Source organism: Dromiciops gliroides, chromosome 3 (genome assembly GCF_019393635.1).
Source record: "Dromiciops gliroides isolate mDroGli1 chromosome 3, mDroGli1.pri, whole genome shotgun sequence".
Taxonomy (NCBI): Eukaryota; Metazoa; Chordata; class Mammalia; order Microbiotheria; family Microbiotheriidae; genus Dromiciops; species Dromiciops gliroides.
The window spans coordinates 87,026,801-87,042,287 of NC_057863.1; the positions used below are offsets into that span (position 1 = coordinate 87,026,801).

The 15,487-nt window shown below is 37.0% G+C and overlaps 1 protein-coding gene across 3 annotated transcripts in view; it reads left to right on the forward strand.

Moving 5' to 3' along the window:
- Positions 1-15,487, forward strand: part of RAPH1 (Ras association (RalGDS/AF-6) and pleckstrin homology domains 1) — a 130,328-nt gene that overhangs the window by 87,434 nt on the left and 27,407 nt on the right. For all 3 annotated transcript variants that reach the window (XM_043991592.1, XM_043991593.1, XM_043991594.1), the window contains 4 exons: positions 2,416-2,537; positions 6,631-6,696; positions 10,896-11,039; positions 13,685-13,795. In XM_043991592.1, coding sequence (XP_043847527.1) covers positions 2,416-2,537; positions 6,631-6,696; positions 10,896-11,039; positions 13,685-13,795 — 443 coding nt within the window. The remainder of the gene's footprint in view (positions 1-2,415; positions 2,538-6,630; positions 6,697-10,895; positions 11,040-13,684; positions 13,796-15,487) is intronic.

Genomic DNA, 15,487 nt, shown 5'->3' on the forward strand with positions numbered 1-15,487 from the left:
AAAAAAAAAATACTGGCTCCTTCTGATTTCCCTGGGGTTTTTTGTTTGGTTTTGTGTTGTTGTTGGGTTGGGGGGGGGGGGTTGCAGGGCAATGAGGATTAAGTGACTTGCCCAGGGTCACACAGCTAGTAAGTGTCAAGTGTCTGAGGCCGGATTTGAATTCAAGTCCTCCTGAATCCAGGGCCCATGCTTTATCCACTGTGCCACCTAGCTGCCCCCTTCCCTATTTTTTTAATAGGCAACCAGTCATCTAAGTGACAGGTTTTGATTTGGGGTTTGTTTGGTTTTTTTTGTTTGTTTGTTTGTTTTCCCACTTTCCTTCCTTCCCATTCCTTGCCAAATCTTAGGAGCTTGGAGCTAAACACACACACACACACACACACACACACACACCATTTTCACTCTGAAAGCTGGCTTAGTCCAGAGATGAGGAAACTGAAGTTTGAAAAAGTTAAGTGATTGAGGGACAGGTAGGTGGCACAGTGGAAAAAGCACCGGCCCTGGATTCAGGAGTACCTGAGTTCAAATCAGGCTTCAGACACTTGACACATTGGCTGTGTGACCCTGGGCAAGTCACTTAACCCTCATTGTCCCGCCAAAAAAAAAATAAAGTTAAGTGATTGGCCCAAGGTTACTTACCAGTAAATGACAGCTGGGATTCACACTGGGTCTCCTGAGTCCAGATCCAGCATTCTTTCCACTACACTGCCAAGTATGCAAAGGTAATGAATTCATCTTCATCAGGAGCATCTCTGAACTCATCACATTCCTTACCAGATAAAACTCAAGCTCTTTAGCTTGGTACACAAAGATTCCTGTTAATGTTCCCAACTGATTTCCCCTCCAACACCTACCACAATGACTGGCATATAGCATAAGTTAAATATTTGTTGAATGATTTGTCAACACCTTGAATCTCAGAGTTGAAAGGAACCCAAGTACTCATTTAGTCCACTGTTGTGGCACATAATTAATAAATGATAACTGAGGAGACAATCCAACCCATACAATTTATTAGCAAAACAGGTATAATAAACAGGTCATTAGACTCCCCAGTCAGTCCAAAATCCCTGAATACAGAGTGAACCACATTTTTATGTATTAAAAACAATCAAATAAAACCAGTTAATTAAAAGAAAACAATTAACCAGGATACAAAATTAAGTAATTTAATTCCTAATTGGAGGAAAGATTAAGGACTTTGCAAATTGGGAGGCAGAGAGTAAACAGGTCCTATTTCCCTAGAATCAGAAAAAGAAGTCCCTTTCTAGTGTCAGTCAAAAGAACATGGAGACAATAACTGATTAAGCAGTACAGAGCCAGTTTTCAAATAAGACAGATGGTTTGTTTGAAATGTGTAATTGTGAGAAAACTCTTTGTATCAGTCTTCAGATCTGACTGTGTCTGCTCATCATAACCTGGGTCCTTAGTGGTAGGCCTCAGTAACAGGTAGAGCTGGACCGGCTTCCCAGCCATGCAGGGCTAGGTTCAAACAATACAATAAAGTTTTATTGTAATTACCATAATCGAATAGAGGAGAAACTGAGCTATCCCAAAGTGGACTGTTTGGAGAGGTAACGGACCCATCTCACTGAAGGTCTTCAAGAAAAGGCTGGATGATCAATTGGAGAATGGCTGAACAACTTGTGATATATGATTGTGATGGAATGCTATTGTGCTATAAGAAATGATGAACAGAATGATTTATTAAAAACTTTGAGAGATTTACATGAACTGATGCAGAATGAAATGAGCAGAACCAGGAGAACATTGTACATAGTAACAACAATATAATATAATGATCAACTATGAATGAGTTAGCTATTCTCAACAATACAATGATCCCAAGACAATTCAGAAGCACTTAAAATGAAAAAGCCTATCCATCTCCAGAGAAAGAACTGATAGAATCTGAATGCAGATTGAATGATGGTTTGGTTTGGTTTGGTTTGGTTTGGTTTTGTTTTTTAGTGACTTGCCCAGGGTCACACAGCTAGTAAGTGTTAAGTGTCTGAGGCCACATTTGAACTTAGGTCCTCCTGAATCCAGGGCCGGTGCTCTATCCACTGCGCCACCTAGCTGCCCCATGCAGATTGAATGATAAGAATACTTTTTTTTTTTTTTAAATCTTTATTTTTTAAAAAAAAGGCAACTGAGCTAGATCCAGAACTGTCATAAGATAGAGTCAGTGTGTTTCACTCAATTCCCACAGTGTTTAAGTTTTCCTTCATTCCCTTTGTTTAAGGGATATTTAGATCATGTAAGGCTGCTAGATACTTTAGCTTTCTAATGTGCTTAATTCATGCCACTTCCTAACCAGAAGTCTTCAATGAGACCTAGACTGTGGCATAAAATAATCCAATTCTGAGATTATTACAAAAATGAAGTACTAATAAAATTTTGTCATTTGGGCAGAGAGAATCTTTGAAGATCATGAAAACTTAGTTGAAAATCTCCTAAACTGGACAAGAGATAGTCAAAACAAGCTTGTATTTGTGGAACGTATAGAAAAATATGCACTTTTCAAAAACCCCCAGGTAAGCCTGAAAAATCTTGTAAAATTGAAATATAGTTTATTTACTGTCTTGACCTAATCAGGTAACTGTTTTAAAAGATGGACAGCTTGATGATAAGTGTAGAGACTTGCTTTTTGGTCTGTGTCAATACACTGAGAATCAAAACACTAGCCTTCAAAAGGGATAAGTGCTTATCCATATCAAAGGGTGACAGAAGTAGCTGCTACTTTTCAACAGCCTCTGGGCTTGAACATCTTTCCTTAGTTCTTCTCTAAGAAAAAACTTATAAATTAGCATCTCTTGTCTTTTCGTCTATTCATTGGGTGACCCAGCTATACACTTGATTTTGCAGGGAAATGTTATTAAATTCTTCTTGGGAATTGAGGCTTTAGGGTGTCATCACCTGATACATATAATACATTCATTTTGTGTTCTTTTTGTTGAAGTATTTTGTCACTTTGGTTATGATGTCTTTGGACCTTAATTTACTCATCTGTAAAATAAGATGCTTAAACTAAATAACCCCAAACCTCCTTTCCTGCTCTAAATCCTATGTTTACATAATCCATTTCAATGCTATTAACCTGATATTAGTGTTTCATAGGTTAGAATAGAAATAGTAGTGAAATTGGAGTCAAAGGACCAGGGTTCAGATACTAGCTCTGTTGTGGACTAGTTGTGTGACCTCAGACAAGTCAACTAACCATACTGGGGCTCAACTTCTTTATCTCTAAGAGATGGGAAAGGTTGAACTAGGTTATCTGATTCCCTCTCAGATCTTAATCCTAAGCATATATTTGGGGTTAATGTCTCCCACTTACCATGAAAACTTACTGATATTATACTTTTAAAAAGCCAACTGAATAAGAACAAGTAAAATTCCTATTAATTCTAATTCCCATTATTCCAATTAATGCCAATGAGAAATATCAGTATTAAAAGCAAATAGTATGTCTGAATCTATAAAATATTAACCATGAAGTATCATTTCTACTATTAATAAGTTTATTGAATAATTGTGCAGAATGCTTTTTTTGGGAAAGCAAAAGCCTTTTGTTGTGACTTCATATGGTTATGCTTTCACTCTTCTTGAAAAGATCTGTTATTTCCATTACTGTGGGGACTGCCTCTATAGATCATGATCTTTCTGTGCCTTAGTACAGAAGTCAGCAGGCTATCACCAAATTTAGCCCACCTACCCCACCCCACCCTCAGTTTTTGTATGGTTTTTCATATGGCTCTCAAAGTTAAGATAATAATTGTAACCAGAAAAAGACATCATCTAAGGATCAGCCTACTGATGATAAGCATTTTTGGTCTTACACAGGCTGGTCTTCTAGCAACCAAAACACAATTCATTACTAGGTCTGTATTCCTGGTCCTTCCTGCCTGGTAAGACCTGTCAGAATTTGTAGTCCATTAGGATAGAATTGGTGAACGTATAGCCCAGAAGATAATAATGTGTGACAGTACAACATTAAGTGAAATTATGCTTTATAAGCTATTAACAAAAGGTAGTTTTCACACTCATTTTAGAAACTTCTTTTTTTAAGAAACTATGACTCAACTCAACTTCTAGTTGAGTCAAACATTGTGGAATTATAATTAGCTGAGATGGCTTGGATTTACTTTTTTAAAAGAGAGTTTAACATAGCAGTACCAGATCTCAGAACATATTACAAAGTGTGGTAATCATTAAAACAATTTGGTACTGGCTAAGAAATAAAGTAGTGGATCAGTGGACTATACTAGGTACAACATACACAGTAGTAAATGACACAATAGTAGTAAAAATCTAGTATTTGATAAATGCAAAGATCCAAGTTTTGGGAACAAGAACTCACTATCTGACAAAAATTTCTGGGAAAACCAGAAAGCAGTTTAGCAGAAACTATGTATAGACCAACATCTCACACTATACATCAAGATAAGATGAAAATGGGTACATGATTTAGAAATAAAAAGTGATATAAGCAAATTAGGGGAGCATGGAATACTTTACCTGTCAGATCTGTGGATAAGGAAACAAGAGACAGGGAGGAGAGTATTACACAATAAGAAATGAACAATTCTGATTACATGAAATTAAAAAGATTTTGCACAATAATGCAGCTTAGATTTGGGGGGAAATTTTTACAGAAAGTTTTTCTGACAAAAGCCTCATTTCTCAAACATATAGAGAACTGAGTCAAATTTATACCCAGCAGATAAATGGTCCAAGGATATGAACCAGCAGTTTTCAGAAGAAATCAAAACCATCTATAGTCATATGAAAAAGGGCTCTAAATCACTATTGATTAGAGCAATGCAGATGTAAAATAACTCTGAGGTACCACCTCACACACCTATCAGATTAGCTAATGTGACAGAATAGAAAAATGACAAATATTGGAGGGGATATGGAAAAATTGGAACTGTGAGATTTAAAATGGGATACTAGGGCATTAACCTCCCCTTTTAACCTTGCCTTTTATTTATCTCCCAGACTAGTAAATGGAAGAAGCTTCTGATCTCTAGTTAGAGCTTTTATTGTTTGGAAATTACAAGGTGATGTTGATTAGAGGGATAGGAAAGTAGAGATACAAAACAAATAGTCTTAAGTCTAAGCTTAGTCTATATTCCGTATAAAACTCACCAAAAACCCAAGGCCACCTTTGAGGGGGAGAGCCGCGTCAAGCACATGCTGCTATGGCAAGCCGGGCCGAGTCCAACCTCTGTCAGCCTCTGTGTGTGCAGCGCAGTCATCGGACAAGGAGAGCGGAAAAGAGCTCTCACTTCCGTTCTCTCCTTGCCTTTTAAGCTCACACCCTGGAAGTGGAGTGCTCAGCAGCCGGACTGTCATGCGTAGCTCATGCACGGCCATTGGTCTCCTCCCCAAAAGGGCGGTCCTTCAAAAACTGGCATACTTTTTACCACAGAGCACTAATGTAATGTACTATTGATGTTGTAAACTGATTCAAACATTTTGGAGAGCAATTTGGAACTATGATTAAAGGGCTATCAAATTGTACATACCCTTTGACCAAGCAATACCACTACTAGTTTCCCAAAGAGATTAAAGGAAAAGGTCCTATAGGTACAAAAACAATTATAGCAGCTTTTTTTGTGGTGGCAAAGAATTGGAAATTGAAGGGCTGTCCATAATTGGGGAATGGCTGAACAAGTTATGGTACGTGATTGTGGTGGAATACTGTTATGCTATGAGAAATGATACAAGCAGGATGCTTTCAGAAAAACTTGGGAAGACTTACATGAACTAATGCAAAATGAAGTGAGCAAAACCAGGAGAATATTATTCACAGTAACAACAATATTATAAGGATGATTAACTGTGAATGACTTGACTATTCTCAGCAATACAATGATACAGGACAATTCCAAAGGACTTTTGATGAAAAATGCTATCCACCTCCAGAGAAAGAATTGATGGCATCTGAATGCAAATCGAAGCATACTTTTTTGTTTTCTTTCCTTCTCTTGGGTTTCGTTTTTTGGTTTTTGGTTTTTGTTTTTTTCCCCTTTGGTCTGCATTTTCTTTTGCAACATGCCTAATATGGAAAAATATTCTATATGACTACATATAACCTATATTATTAAAGTGCTTGCCTTCTCAAGGAGAGAGGAGGGAATTTAGAACTCAAAAATTATAGAGAATGAATGTTTAAAAATGTTTTTACATATAAAAAATAAATTCTTTTAAGAAAGAAAGAAGTCAATAACTGACTTCAGTGAAACTGGATCAATTGGCCTTCGATGTACTAAGCAACTGCTTTAAATGCAAGGTTTTTTTATTCTTTTGTGTTCTTTAAGTTTGATTTACAATATGATATCCCAAAGCATAGTTATTATTTATCTGTAATGTTTACCATACAATTACAAAGAGGAAAAGATTTGAGGGACAACTAATAGAGAGGGATAGATGAGAGAAAAAGGGCAGTGCCAGACATCTGGTGATAGTAGTTTTCAGTGACAAGGGAACAGAAAAGATTTTCTTAAAAGAGGAAACAGCATGTATGTGACAAAGGAATATATGGAATTTCAGGTTTTCAGTAATAAATTTATCCTTTATTTTATTCTAGATCCTTAAATTTAATGTCTTAGTTTTCTCTTTCAGAACTATCTTCTGGGAAAAAAGGAAACATCTGAGATGGCAGACAGAAATAAAGAAGTGCTGCTGGAGGTATAATTGTAAATGCATTTTTAAAATGTTATTTTCAAAAATATAACTTGAAAGGAAAGCTATTCTTATATATTAAATAGTACATATGCTTTGCAACTTGAATCTTTTTTCCTGAGTATTTAAAACAGCCCTTTGCCAAACTACTATCTGGGGTTATTAGTGGAAATTGTGTTTAATTGTTGAGATTTTATGTTGAAATGATTCTTTGTATTTAACCATGGTAGTTAAAAGGCAAAGAATTATTCAATTTGGTAAACTTTTTACTTTTAAGAGTAAGTTTTATTAATAACTTTTCTAATTAATAACTTTCTATTAAGAATTTTTCTATAGCAGGGGGCAGGTAGGTGACGCAGTGGATAAGGCACTAGCCTTGGATTCAGGAGGACCTGAGTTCAAACCCAGCCTCAGACACTTACTAGTTGTGTGACTCTGGGCAAGTCACTTAACCCCCATTGCCCTGCAACAACAACAAAAAAACCACATACAAAAAAAAAAAAAAAAGAACTTTTCTATTTATATCATAGTCATTTTTAGATATTCATCACATCTCCCTGCCCCCTTCTTACTGAACTCTGCCAGTATAACCTGAAAAACCTGAAAGGATTTAAGCAAGAACACCTAACACAGGAACCACTTCTGACTACACAGACAACACTCTGCACTCGGACCGAGAGTACCAATTTTTCCGCCAAAAAGGAGGGAGACGCTTCGTCATCTGATTTCTGGGACAGAGATATTGATGATTTTGATTTCTTAGAATTTGGTCTTTTTTAGAATTATTTTCACTTAGTGAAAGTGTAGTCAGTGTGTAATGTTGCTCTACTTTTGTTTGTTAGATTTAGTATCACTGGAAGTAGAGTATTCTTGTTTCTCTTCCCTTTTCATTATTTGTTATGGTCCAATGATATTCCTTTGCATTCTTTTAAAGGAAGTTGTCGAGCTAGTGTTCAGCCATTCTATAAGAAAGCAATACTCAGGGGCCGCTAGGTGGCGCAGTGGATAGAGCACTGGCCCTGGAGTCAGGAGGACCTGAGTTCAAATCCAGCTTCAGACACTTGACCCCGGGCAAGTCACTTAACCCCCATTGCCCCTGCAAAAAAAAAAAAAAAGAAAGCAATACTCACTGTGTTTCCAGTTTCTTAATCCCATGACAGTAATTTGACGAATATTTTGGTACATAGGGAACTTTTCTGTACTACCTTTGACTTTCTTGGGTTCTGTGGCCAGTAGTGGGCTTTCTGAGTCAAAGGATGTGAACAGTTTACTTGATGATTGATATTGAACCAGTTATAGTTCTCCCAATATTGTATTAGTAAGCCCATTTTCATAGCCCTTCCAAAAGTATTTGTTATCTTTGATACTTCCTTAATATTTTTAGTTCTCTGAGAAACCAGTTTTTCATTTTTTGCCTTTTTATTTTGTTTGTTTTTTTAACCAAATTTTATTTTGTTAACCAGAAAATACAAGTGATATATAAATTCACTAGAGAGGTTTCAGTTCATTTATTAAGACATTTTAAAAAGCAATTTCGGGGGTGGGGGGCAAGACAATGAGGATTAAGTGACTTGCCCAGGGTTACACAGCTAGTAGGTGTCAAGTGTCCAAGGCTGGATTTGAACTCAGGTCATCCTGAATCCAGGGCCGGTGCTTTATCCACTGTGCCACTTAGCTGCCCCAATTTTGTTGTATTTTCATGTAAAATCTTTTTGCTATTCTACTGTGCTTATGGAAATGCTCTTTTATTTGATGTTAAGAATAATTTTGTTTTAATTTTAAATTAAGGGGGCAGCTAGGTGGTACAGTGGATAAAGCACCAGCCCTGGATTCAGGAGGACCTGAGTTCAAAATCTGGCCTCAGACACTTGATATTTACTAGCTGTGTGACCTTGGGAAAATCACTTAACCCTCATTGCCCCACACAAAAAACAAATAATTAAAAAGAAAAAACTTAAAAGTGTTAGAAAAAAAGAAAAGTAATATCTTTGGATAAATAAAGTTCTTTTTTTTTTTTGAATAAAGTTCTAAAGAAGAAATTCATTTTGATTATTTCTGGTCGAAATGCCAAAAGTTCAAGAAATTAGTATTTTAGACCACTGGTTTTTGGTAAGGAGGGGAGTGATGTTTTAACAAAAACCTCATTTAGCAACTTGGAAATGAAGAAAGAGATTCTTATTATATTTACCTTCACCTCTACTGTAGTTTAGCAAAATTTCTCTCTGCAATCCCCATTTTAAGTTCTTACTGGAGTGAATGAAAACAAAATGCATCTTAGGTTGTGTGTACCTTGGCTTTTATCTAGGCATGGCAAATTTTCTTCTACTTCTCCATCTCTTACTCCCCCTCTCCCTTATCTTCACTGAGTTTCCCTGGAAGTGAAGGTGGCCACTCACAGGTGATCACACTACTGATTGACATGGGAGCTTTGAACTGCTTCATTTCTGAACTTCCTTGCCCTTCCTTAAGCAGTTCAGTGGCCCTCACTCCAGTGGTGGGGCTCACTATGTTGGTGTTGGACTTAGCGTAGACATCCAGTCATGTTTAGCTCAATGCTAAAGTGAGCTCAGGTGATCAGAGAAGAGCCTCAGCCTCCCAGCATCAGGGTTTATATGCATTTACCACAGTGCCTCTCTGCATAGCATCTTTTTTAAAACTAGGAAGGTGGGTTTTTTTTCTGATTTAGATTGTTACCTAAACATGATAAATTAATAGAGAGTCTGATAGTAGTACACAATATATGTAGCATTTTATTTAAGTAGAAACCATCTGAACATTTTTTAAATTTAAATTTCTGAAGCTATTTGACTGTAATTTCAATATAGTATTTGGTTTTCTATTGAGAGACTTGTTTATAGTTGTTTTATAACAGCCACATATTTTGTGAATGATTAATTTTATCATACTTATGTTAAATGGCACTTTGAGTTACATTTTGTTTAATTATAATTAATAAAGTAGAATTAGAATACAGGTTCTTAACCTTGTTTGTGTCAAATTTAATGAAACCTAACCTATAGATGCCTTCTCAGAATAATGTTTTAAAATCATTGAAGGAAGTGCTCAATTTTAGTTAGAGGTTCATAAATATAAGGCAGCTAGATGGTACAGTGGATAGAGTGACATGCCAGGAGTCAGGAGAACTTGAGTTCAAATCCAGTCTCAGACATTTACTACCTGTGTAACCCTGGGCAAATCACTTAACCCTGTTTGCCTCAGTTTCCTAATCTGTAAAATGAGCTGGAGAAGGAAACGGCAAACCACTCCAGGATCTTTACCAAGAAAACACCAAATGGGGTCACAAAGAGTCTGACAGGGGGGCAGCTAGGTGGCGCAGTGGATAAAGCACCGGCCCTGAAGTCAGGAGTACCTGAGTTCAAATCCAGCTTCAGACACTTAACACTTACTAGCTGTATGACCCTGGGCAAGTCACTTAACCCCAATTGCTTCACTGAAAAAAAAAAAAAACAAAGAGTCTGACAAAACTGAAGCAACTAAACAATAACATAACATGAAAATAAAGGTATAATTTTTTTCCCAACCAAGTTCACAGATCTAACTGTGAACCCCAGGTTAAGAATGCCTGAATTAGGGGCAGCTAGGTGGTGCAGTGGATAGAGCACCGGCCCTAGAGTCAGGAGGACCTGAGTTCAAATCCAGCCTCAGACACTTAACACTTACTAGCTGTGTGACCCTGGGCAAGTCACTTAACCCCAGTTGCCTCACTAAAAAAAAAAAAAAAAAGAATGCCTGAATTAGATAGACAAATTGCTGTACATACTAACATGGGAAATACAGTTGTGGGGTTTTTCTTCCCCAAGTCAGTTTCCGTTTTTAGGAGATTTAGGTGTAAAAGGATTTTTAAAAACTGGTGTTTGTGATCATCTGCATGAGATATTTCTTGGGTGGGGAAATGTTAACAAAAACTAATCAAAACAGCTATTGTACTAGGCTTAGAGACAGTCAGAACCCTTCCTCATCCACTAGCTGTATGACCATGAGCAAATCATTCTGGGTTCTGTAATGAAGATTGGCCTCGATTACCTCTAAAGCTCCTTCAGCTGTCTGTGTGTCTGTGTCTATGTCTCTGCTTGTCGCACGGTTTCAGCATATAGTGAAGACTTTCAGTTTCATGCTGACATCTTCTGTCATGTGACTAAGTTTTGTTCTGACAAGCTAAAGATGATAATCCTTTCTACTTTCAGGAGTGTTTTTGTGGGAGTTCTGTGACAGTCCCAGAACTCGAAGGAGTACTGTGGCTGAAAGATGACGGCAGGAAGTCCTGGAAAAAACGCTATTTTCTCCTGCGAGCTTCTGGTATTTACTATGTTCCTAAAGGAAAAGCAAAGGTGTGTTCTTTATGGCAAAGATGATTATCTTTTTCATTGTACTGCTTTTGTTATTTATTAGGTTGTTGGTTCCCAGCTTATTTTGTCACAAAGGAAAACTGAAGCAAAACTGACAAAGTGGCCATCAGTTGTGACCAAGAGTACACAACATGCCACTCCCACAGCCCCCATATCTAGGTCTATAGAAGAGAAATTTGCTTCATCCTCTGTGCTTAAGAACCAAGACGATTGACTGAAATTCATCTGAGTTGAACTGTCTTTTAATGTTATTTTATTTATAATAACCATTGTCTTTTGTTAGCTTGCTTCTCCTTTCTTCACTCTGCCGTAGCTCATAAAAGTACTCCCATGTTTCTTCTGATGGTTTACTTAAGGGTGTTGTTTCCTATAAAACAATTTTTTTGGTTCTGTTCATATATAGCAATTTCTTTATCCATACTCCTGCTGATGAGTAATCATTGTCTTTCTAATTTTTCCACCATAAATAGTGTTGCTATAAGTATTTTATTAAATATGGAACTATTTTTTCCCTATCTGTGACCTCCTGTATATTTGGTCTGTCATGGAATCACTGTATATGATCATTTTTATAACTTTTCTTATGTAATTCTAAAATTTTTTTTAGAACAGTTAGACCAGTTCCTAGCTCCACCAGTATTATTAGTATGTCTATCTTCCCACAGCTCTTCCAAAATTGATTATTATCTTTTCCATTATCTTTTCCAATCTGATAGAATAAAACCATAGAGTTATTTTAATTTGCTTTTTAAAAGCATTAGAGTTTTTTAAGTATACATGGAAAATTAACTTGGTCAGTATTATCATTTTTATTATATTGGTACAACTCAACCAAGAGCATGGAATTTCCTCCATCCATTAATTGTTTTTTCTTTTAAGAAACATTTTATAGGGGCAGGTAGGTGGTGCAGTGGATAAAGCACTGGCCCTGGATTCAGGAGGACCTGAGTTCAAATCGAGCCTCAGACACTTGACACTTACTAGCTCTGTGACCCTGGGCAAGTCACTTAACCCTCATTTCCCTATAAAAAAAAGAAAGAAAGAAAAAAGAAACATTTTATAATCTACTCCAAACTGGTATTGAATTTGCTTTGGTAGGTCAACTCCCAAAGATTTCATGCAAATAATTAGAAAACATATAGCAGAGTATTAAATATTAGTGTAATGCCAAGTGCTCGTGGTAATGACTTTTTGATCCTAAACATTACCATTTACTTAACAATAAAGCAAAAGAAATTGATACCATCGATAGCAATATATTAATGAAAATGTGTAAATAATAAAATGTTACAATACACATAAACCTAGATTACACTGTCTCACCAATTCACTAAATAGCTATGGTGAAGGGAGCACGCATTTCAGAAATAATGGCCTGCCCATAAACAATTAATATTTCAGCATTTGTCATTTTCCTCTCTGCCAGTCTGATGAGGGTGAAATAGTACCTCAGAGTCATTTTAATTTGCTTTTCTCTACTTAGTGATGTAAAGTATTTTTTCCTTATGGCCATTAGTAAATTAGATTTCTTCCTCTGAATAGTGTTTCTTCATATCCTATGACCATTTATCAATTGGGAATGACTCTTATTCTTATAAATTTTATTAAGTTCCCTATATATTTTAGAAATGAAACCTTTGTCAGAGAAACTTCCTGGAAAGATTTTTCCCCCATTTTGCTGCTTTTCTTCTAATTTTAGCTGTGGTGTTTTTTGTTTGTTCAAAACATTTTTCATTTTATGTAATTAAAATCATTCCCTTTACCTCTTGTAAACCCCTGTTCTCTTGTCATGGATTCTCTCCCCTCTTCATAGTTCAGATAGGCCAGACTACATTTAGAATGTTATGTTCTCTTCTAGATGCATGCATTTGAGGAAGGACATTGACAAGGTAGAAAGTGTCCAGAAGAGGGAAATAAAAATGGTGAAAGATTTGATTTCATGACATAGAGGAAAGGAGCTGACCATGTCTGCCCTATAAAAGACTCAAGAAGGCTTGCTAGCAATAGTTAGGGATTTGAAAAGTATTCATGTGGAAGAGGCTTGTTTTTCTTGGTCCTAGAAGGTAGAACTCTAGGGTTAGTGGGTCGAAGCTATAAAATTACAAATTTAGGGTTAGTGTAAGAATTTCCTAAAGAGCTTGGATAATTCTTTTTCAGGGTGGTGTAAAAAGGGGATTCTTTTTTGTACATATTGGGCTACATGTTTACGGAGGTCCCTTCAGTTCTGAAATGCTGTGACTCTAGGTTTTGTGACAGATAGTAGATAGGTGTCATGAAGGAGAAAAAAATCAAAACTCCAGGGCTTTTATTCTTTTAGATCAGGCACTTCATGATATTGCTGTTTAGAACTGTGGATAACTGTAGAAGGAAGCCATCTTCATGGGGAAAATTATAAACTCAGGATGATTAATAAAGTAAAATGAAAGAAATGCTGGAGGCAATTGGAAATATGGGTAAGTCAACAGGTGAGAAAGATGGGCTACAGATGTAGGTAGACTTTGAAGATAGAGTAAATGAGCTCACCAATGGAGTGTACACAAAGAACATGGAGAAGCTAAGCTTGAGGAGATACCCATATTCAGAGAGTCCTTGATATATTGTTGCTGACTCTTTTGTTTGTGTATTAGGTTTCTCGGGATCTTGTATGCTTTCTTCAGCTGGACCACGTCAATGTTTACTATGGACAAGATTATCGGAACAAATACAAAGCACCTACAGACTATTGCTTAGTCCTGAAGGTAACTTGTTTGATAATTTCACAAGAATTTTTAATTGAAGTTGCATTAGCAGGAAGGACTATCTATAATATTATTTTAGTAATGTATATACCCAAACTGTCTCTATTTGATATATTATTATTATTATTATTATTATAGTTTAAAAGAGGAAAAAAGTAGTAAGGGTAACAAGATTAAGAATTGCATATATTATGGGAAGAAAGGCTGTGACTCTCACAGTTCTGGAAAACCTGTCCACATACCTCCAAAAATAATGCGATAAGACAACTCTTGGAACAACATAACCCACATAAGAACAGAGGGAGACTCTTTTCCAGCCAAAGATGGCTTAATTAAGTAATTGGAATCACCAGCTATTCAGGCTGAGAGGAATGCAGCAAGCAGAGCAGGACCAGCCTCGAGCAGGCAGTACCTTCAGAGCCTCAGAATCTTCAGCTGTTTTCTTCTGAAGCTCAGCTCCTGGACCAGTGAAGGGGTCCAGCGGTTGAGGGGAATAGCCACGGTCTTTGCTGGAACTGGGGCAGGGTGCCCACATTCTGAACCAGCAAGCAAAGTTGAGGGACAGACACCCAGTGCGGAGGGGCACAGGCACACCAAGCTTCCAACCACAGAGAATCAGATTCCAATCAGACTTCTGTTTCCAGGTCAAAGAGAAAGCGGACCATGGCTACTCACAGGCCAGGCAGACTGAGAAGAAGCCCAATCATCCCCTGGGCCAAGCTGTAGCTCAGAACAGTGTGTTCTGAAAGCAACACTACACTTTAAGAAGTTAAAAGCCAAGAAATAGGGGATCAAGATGAGTAAGCAGAAAAAACAGCAGACCATCAAAAGCTTCTTTGGGGGCAAGCTAGACCAGAATATACCCTCAGAAGAAGATTATAACAAAGTTAAAGCTCCTGCATGCAAAGCTTCCCCAAAAAATATTAATTGGTCTCAGGCCTTGGAAGCACTCAAAAGGGACTTTGAAGAGAAAGTAGGAGAGATAGAAGGAAGATTTAGAGAGGTGAAAGAAAGAATGTAAAGAGAAATGAGATTGATGCAGGAAAGTCATGAGAAAAAAGTCAACAGCTTGAAAAGCCAAATGGAAAAGGAGATACAAAAGCTCTCTGAAGAAAATAATTGCCTAAGAATTAGGATTGAACAAATGGAAGCTAGTGACTTTATGAGAAACCAACACACAATAATGCAAATCCAAATGAATAAAAAAAATAGAGGGCAATATGAACTATCTCCTTGGAAAAACAGCTGACCTGGAAAATAGATCCAGGAGAGATCATTTGAAAATCATTGAACTACCTGAAGACCATGACCAAAACAAGTGCTTAGACACCATCTTCCAAGAGATTGTCGGGGGAAATTGCCCTGATATTCTGGAAGCAGAAGGTAAAATAGAAATTGAAAGAATCCACTGATCACCTCCTGAAAGAGATCCCAAAAGGAAAACTTCCAGGAATATTATAGCCAAATTCCAGAGATACCAGGTCAAGGAGAAAATATTGCAAGCAGCTAGAAAGAAGGAATTCAAATACTGGGGAGCCACAGTCAAGATAACATAAGATCTAGCAGCTTCTACATTAAAGGACTAGAGAGCTTGGAATATGATATTCCGGAGGGCAAAGGAACTGGGACTACAACCTAAAATTACTGTGTATAATCTTTCAGGGGGAAAAAATGGGACTTCAGTGAAAAAGA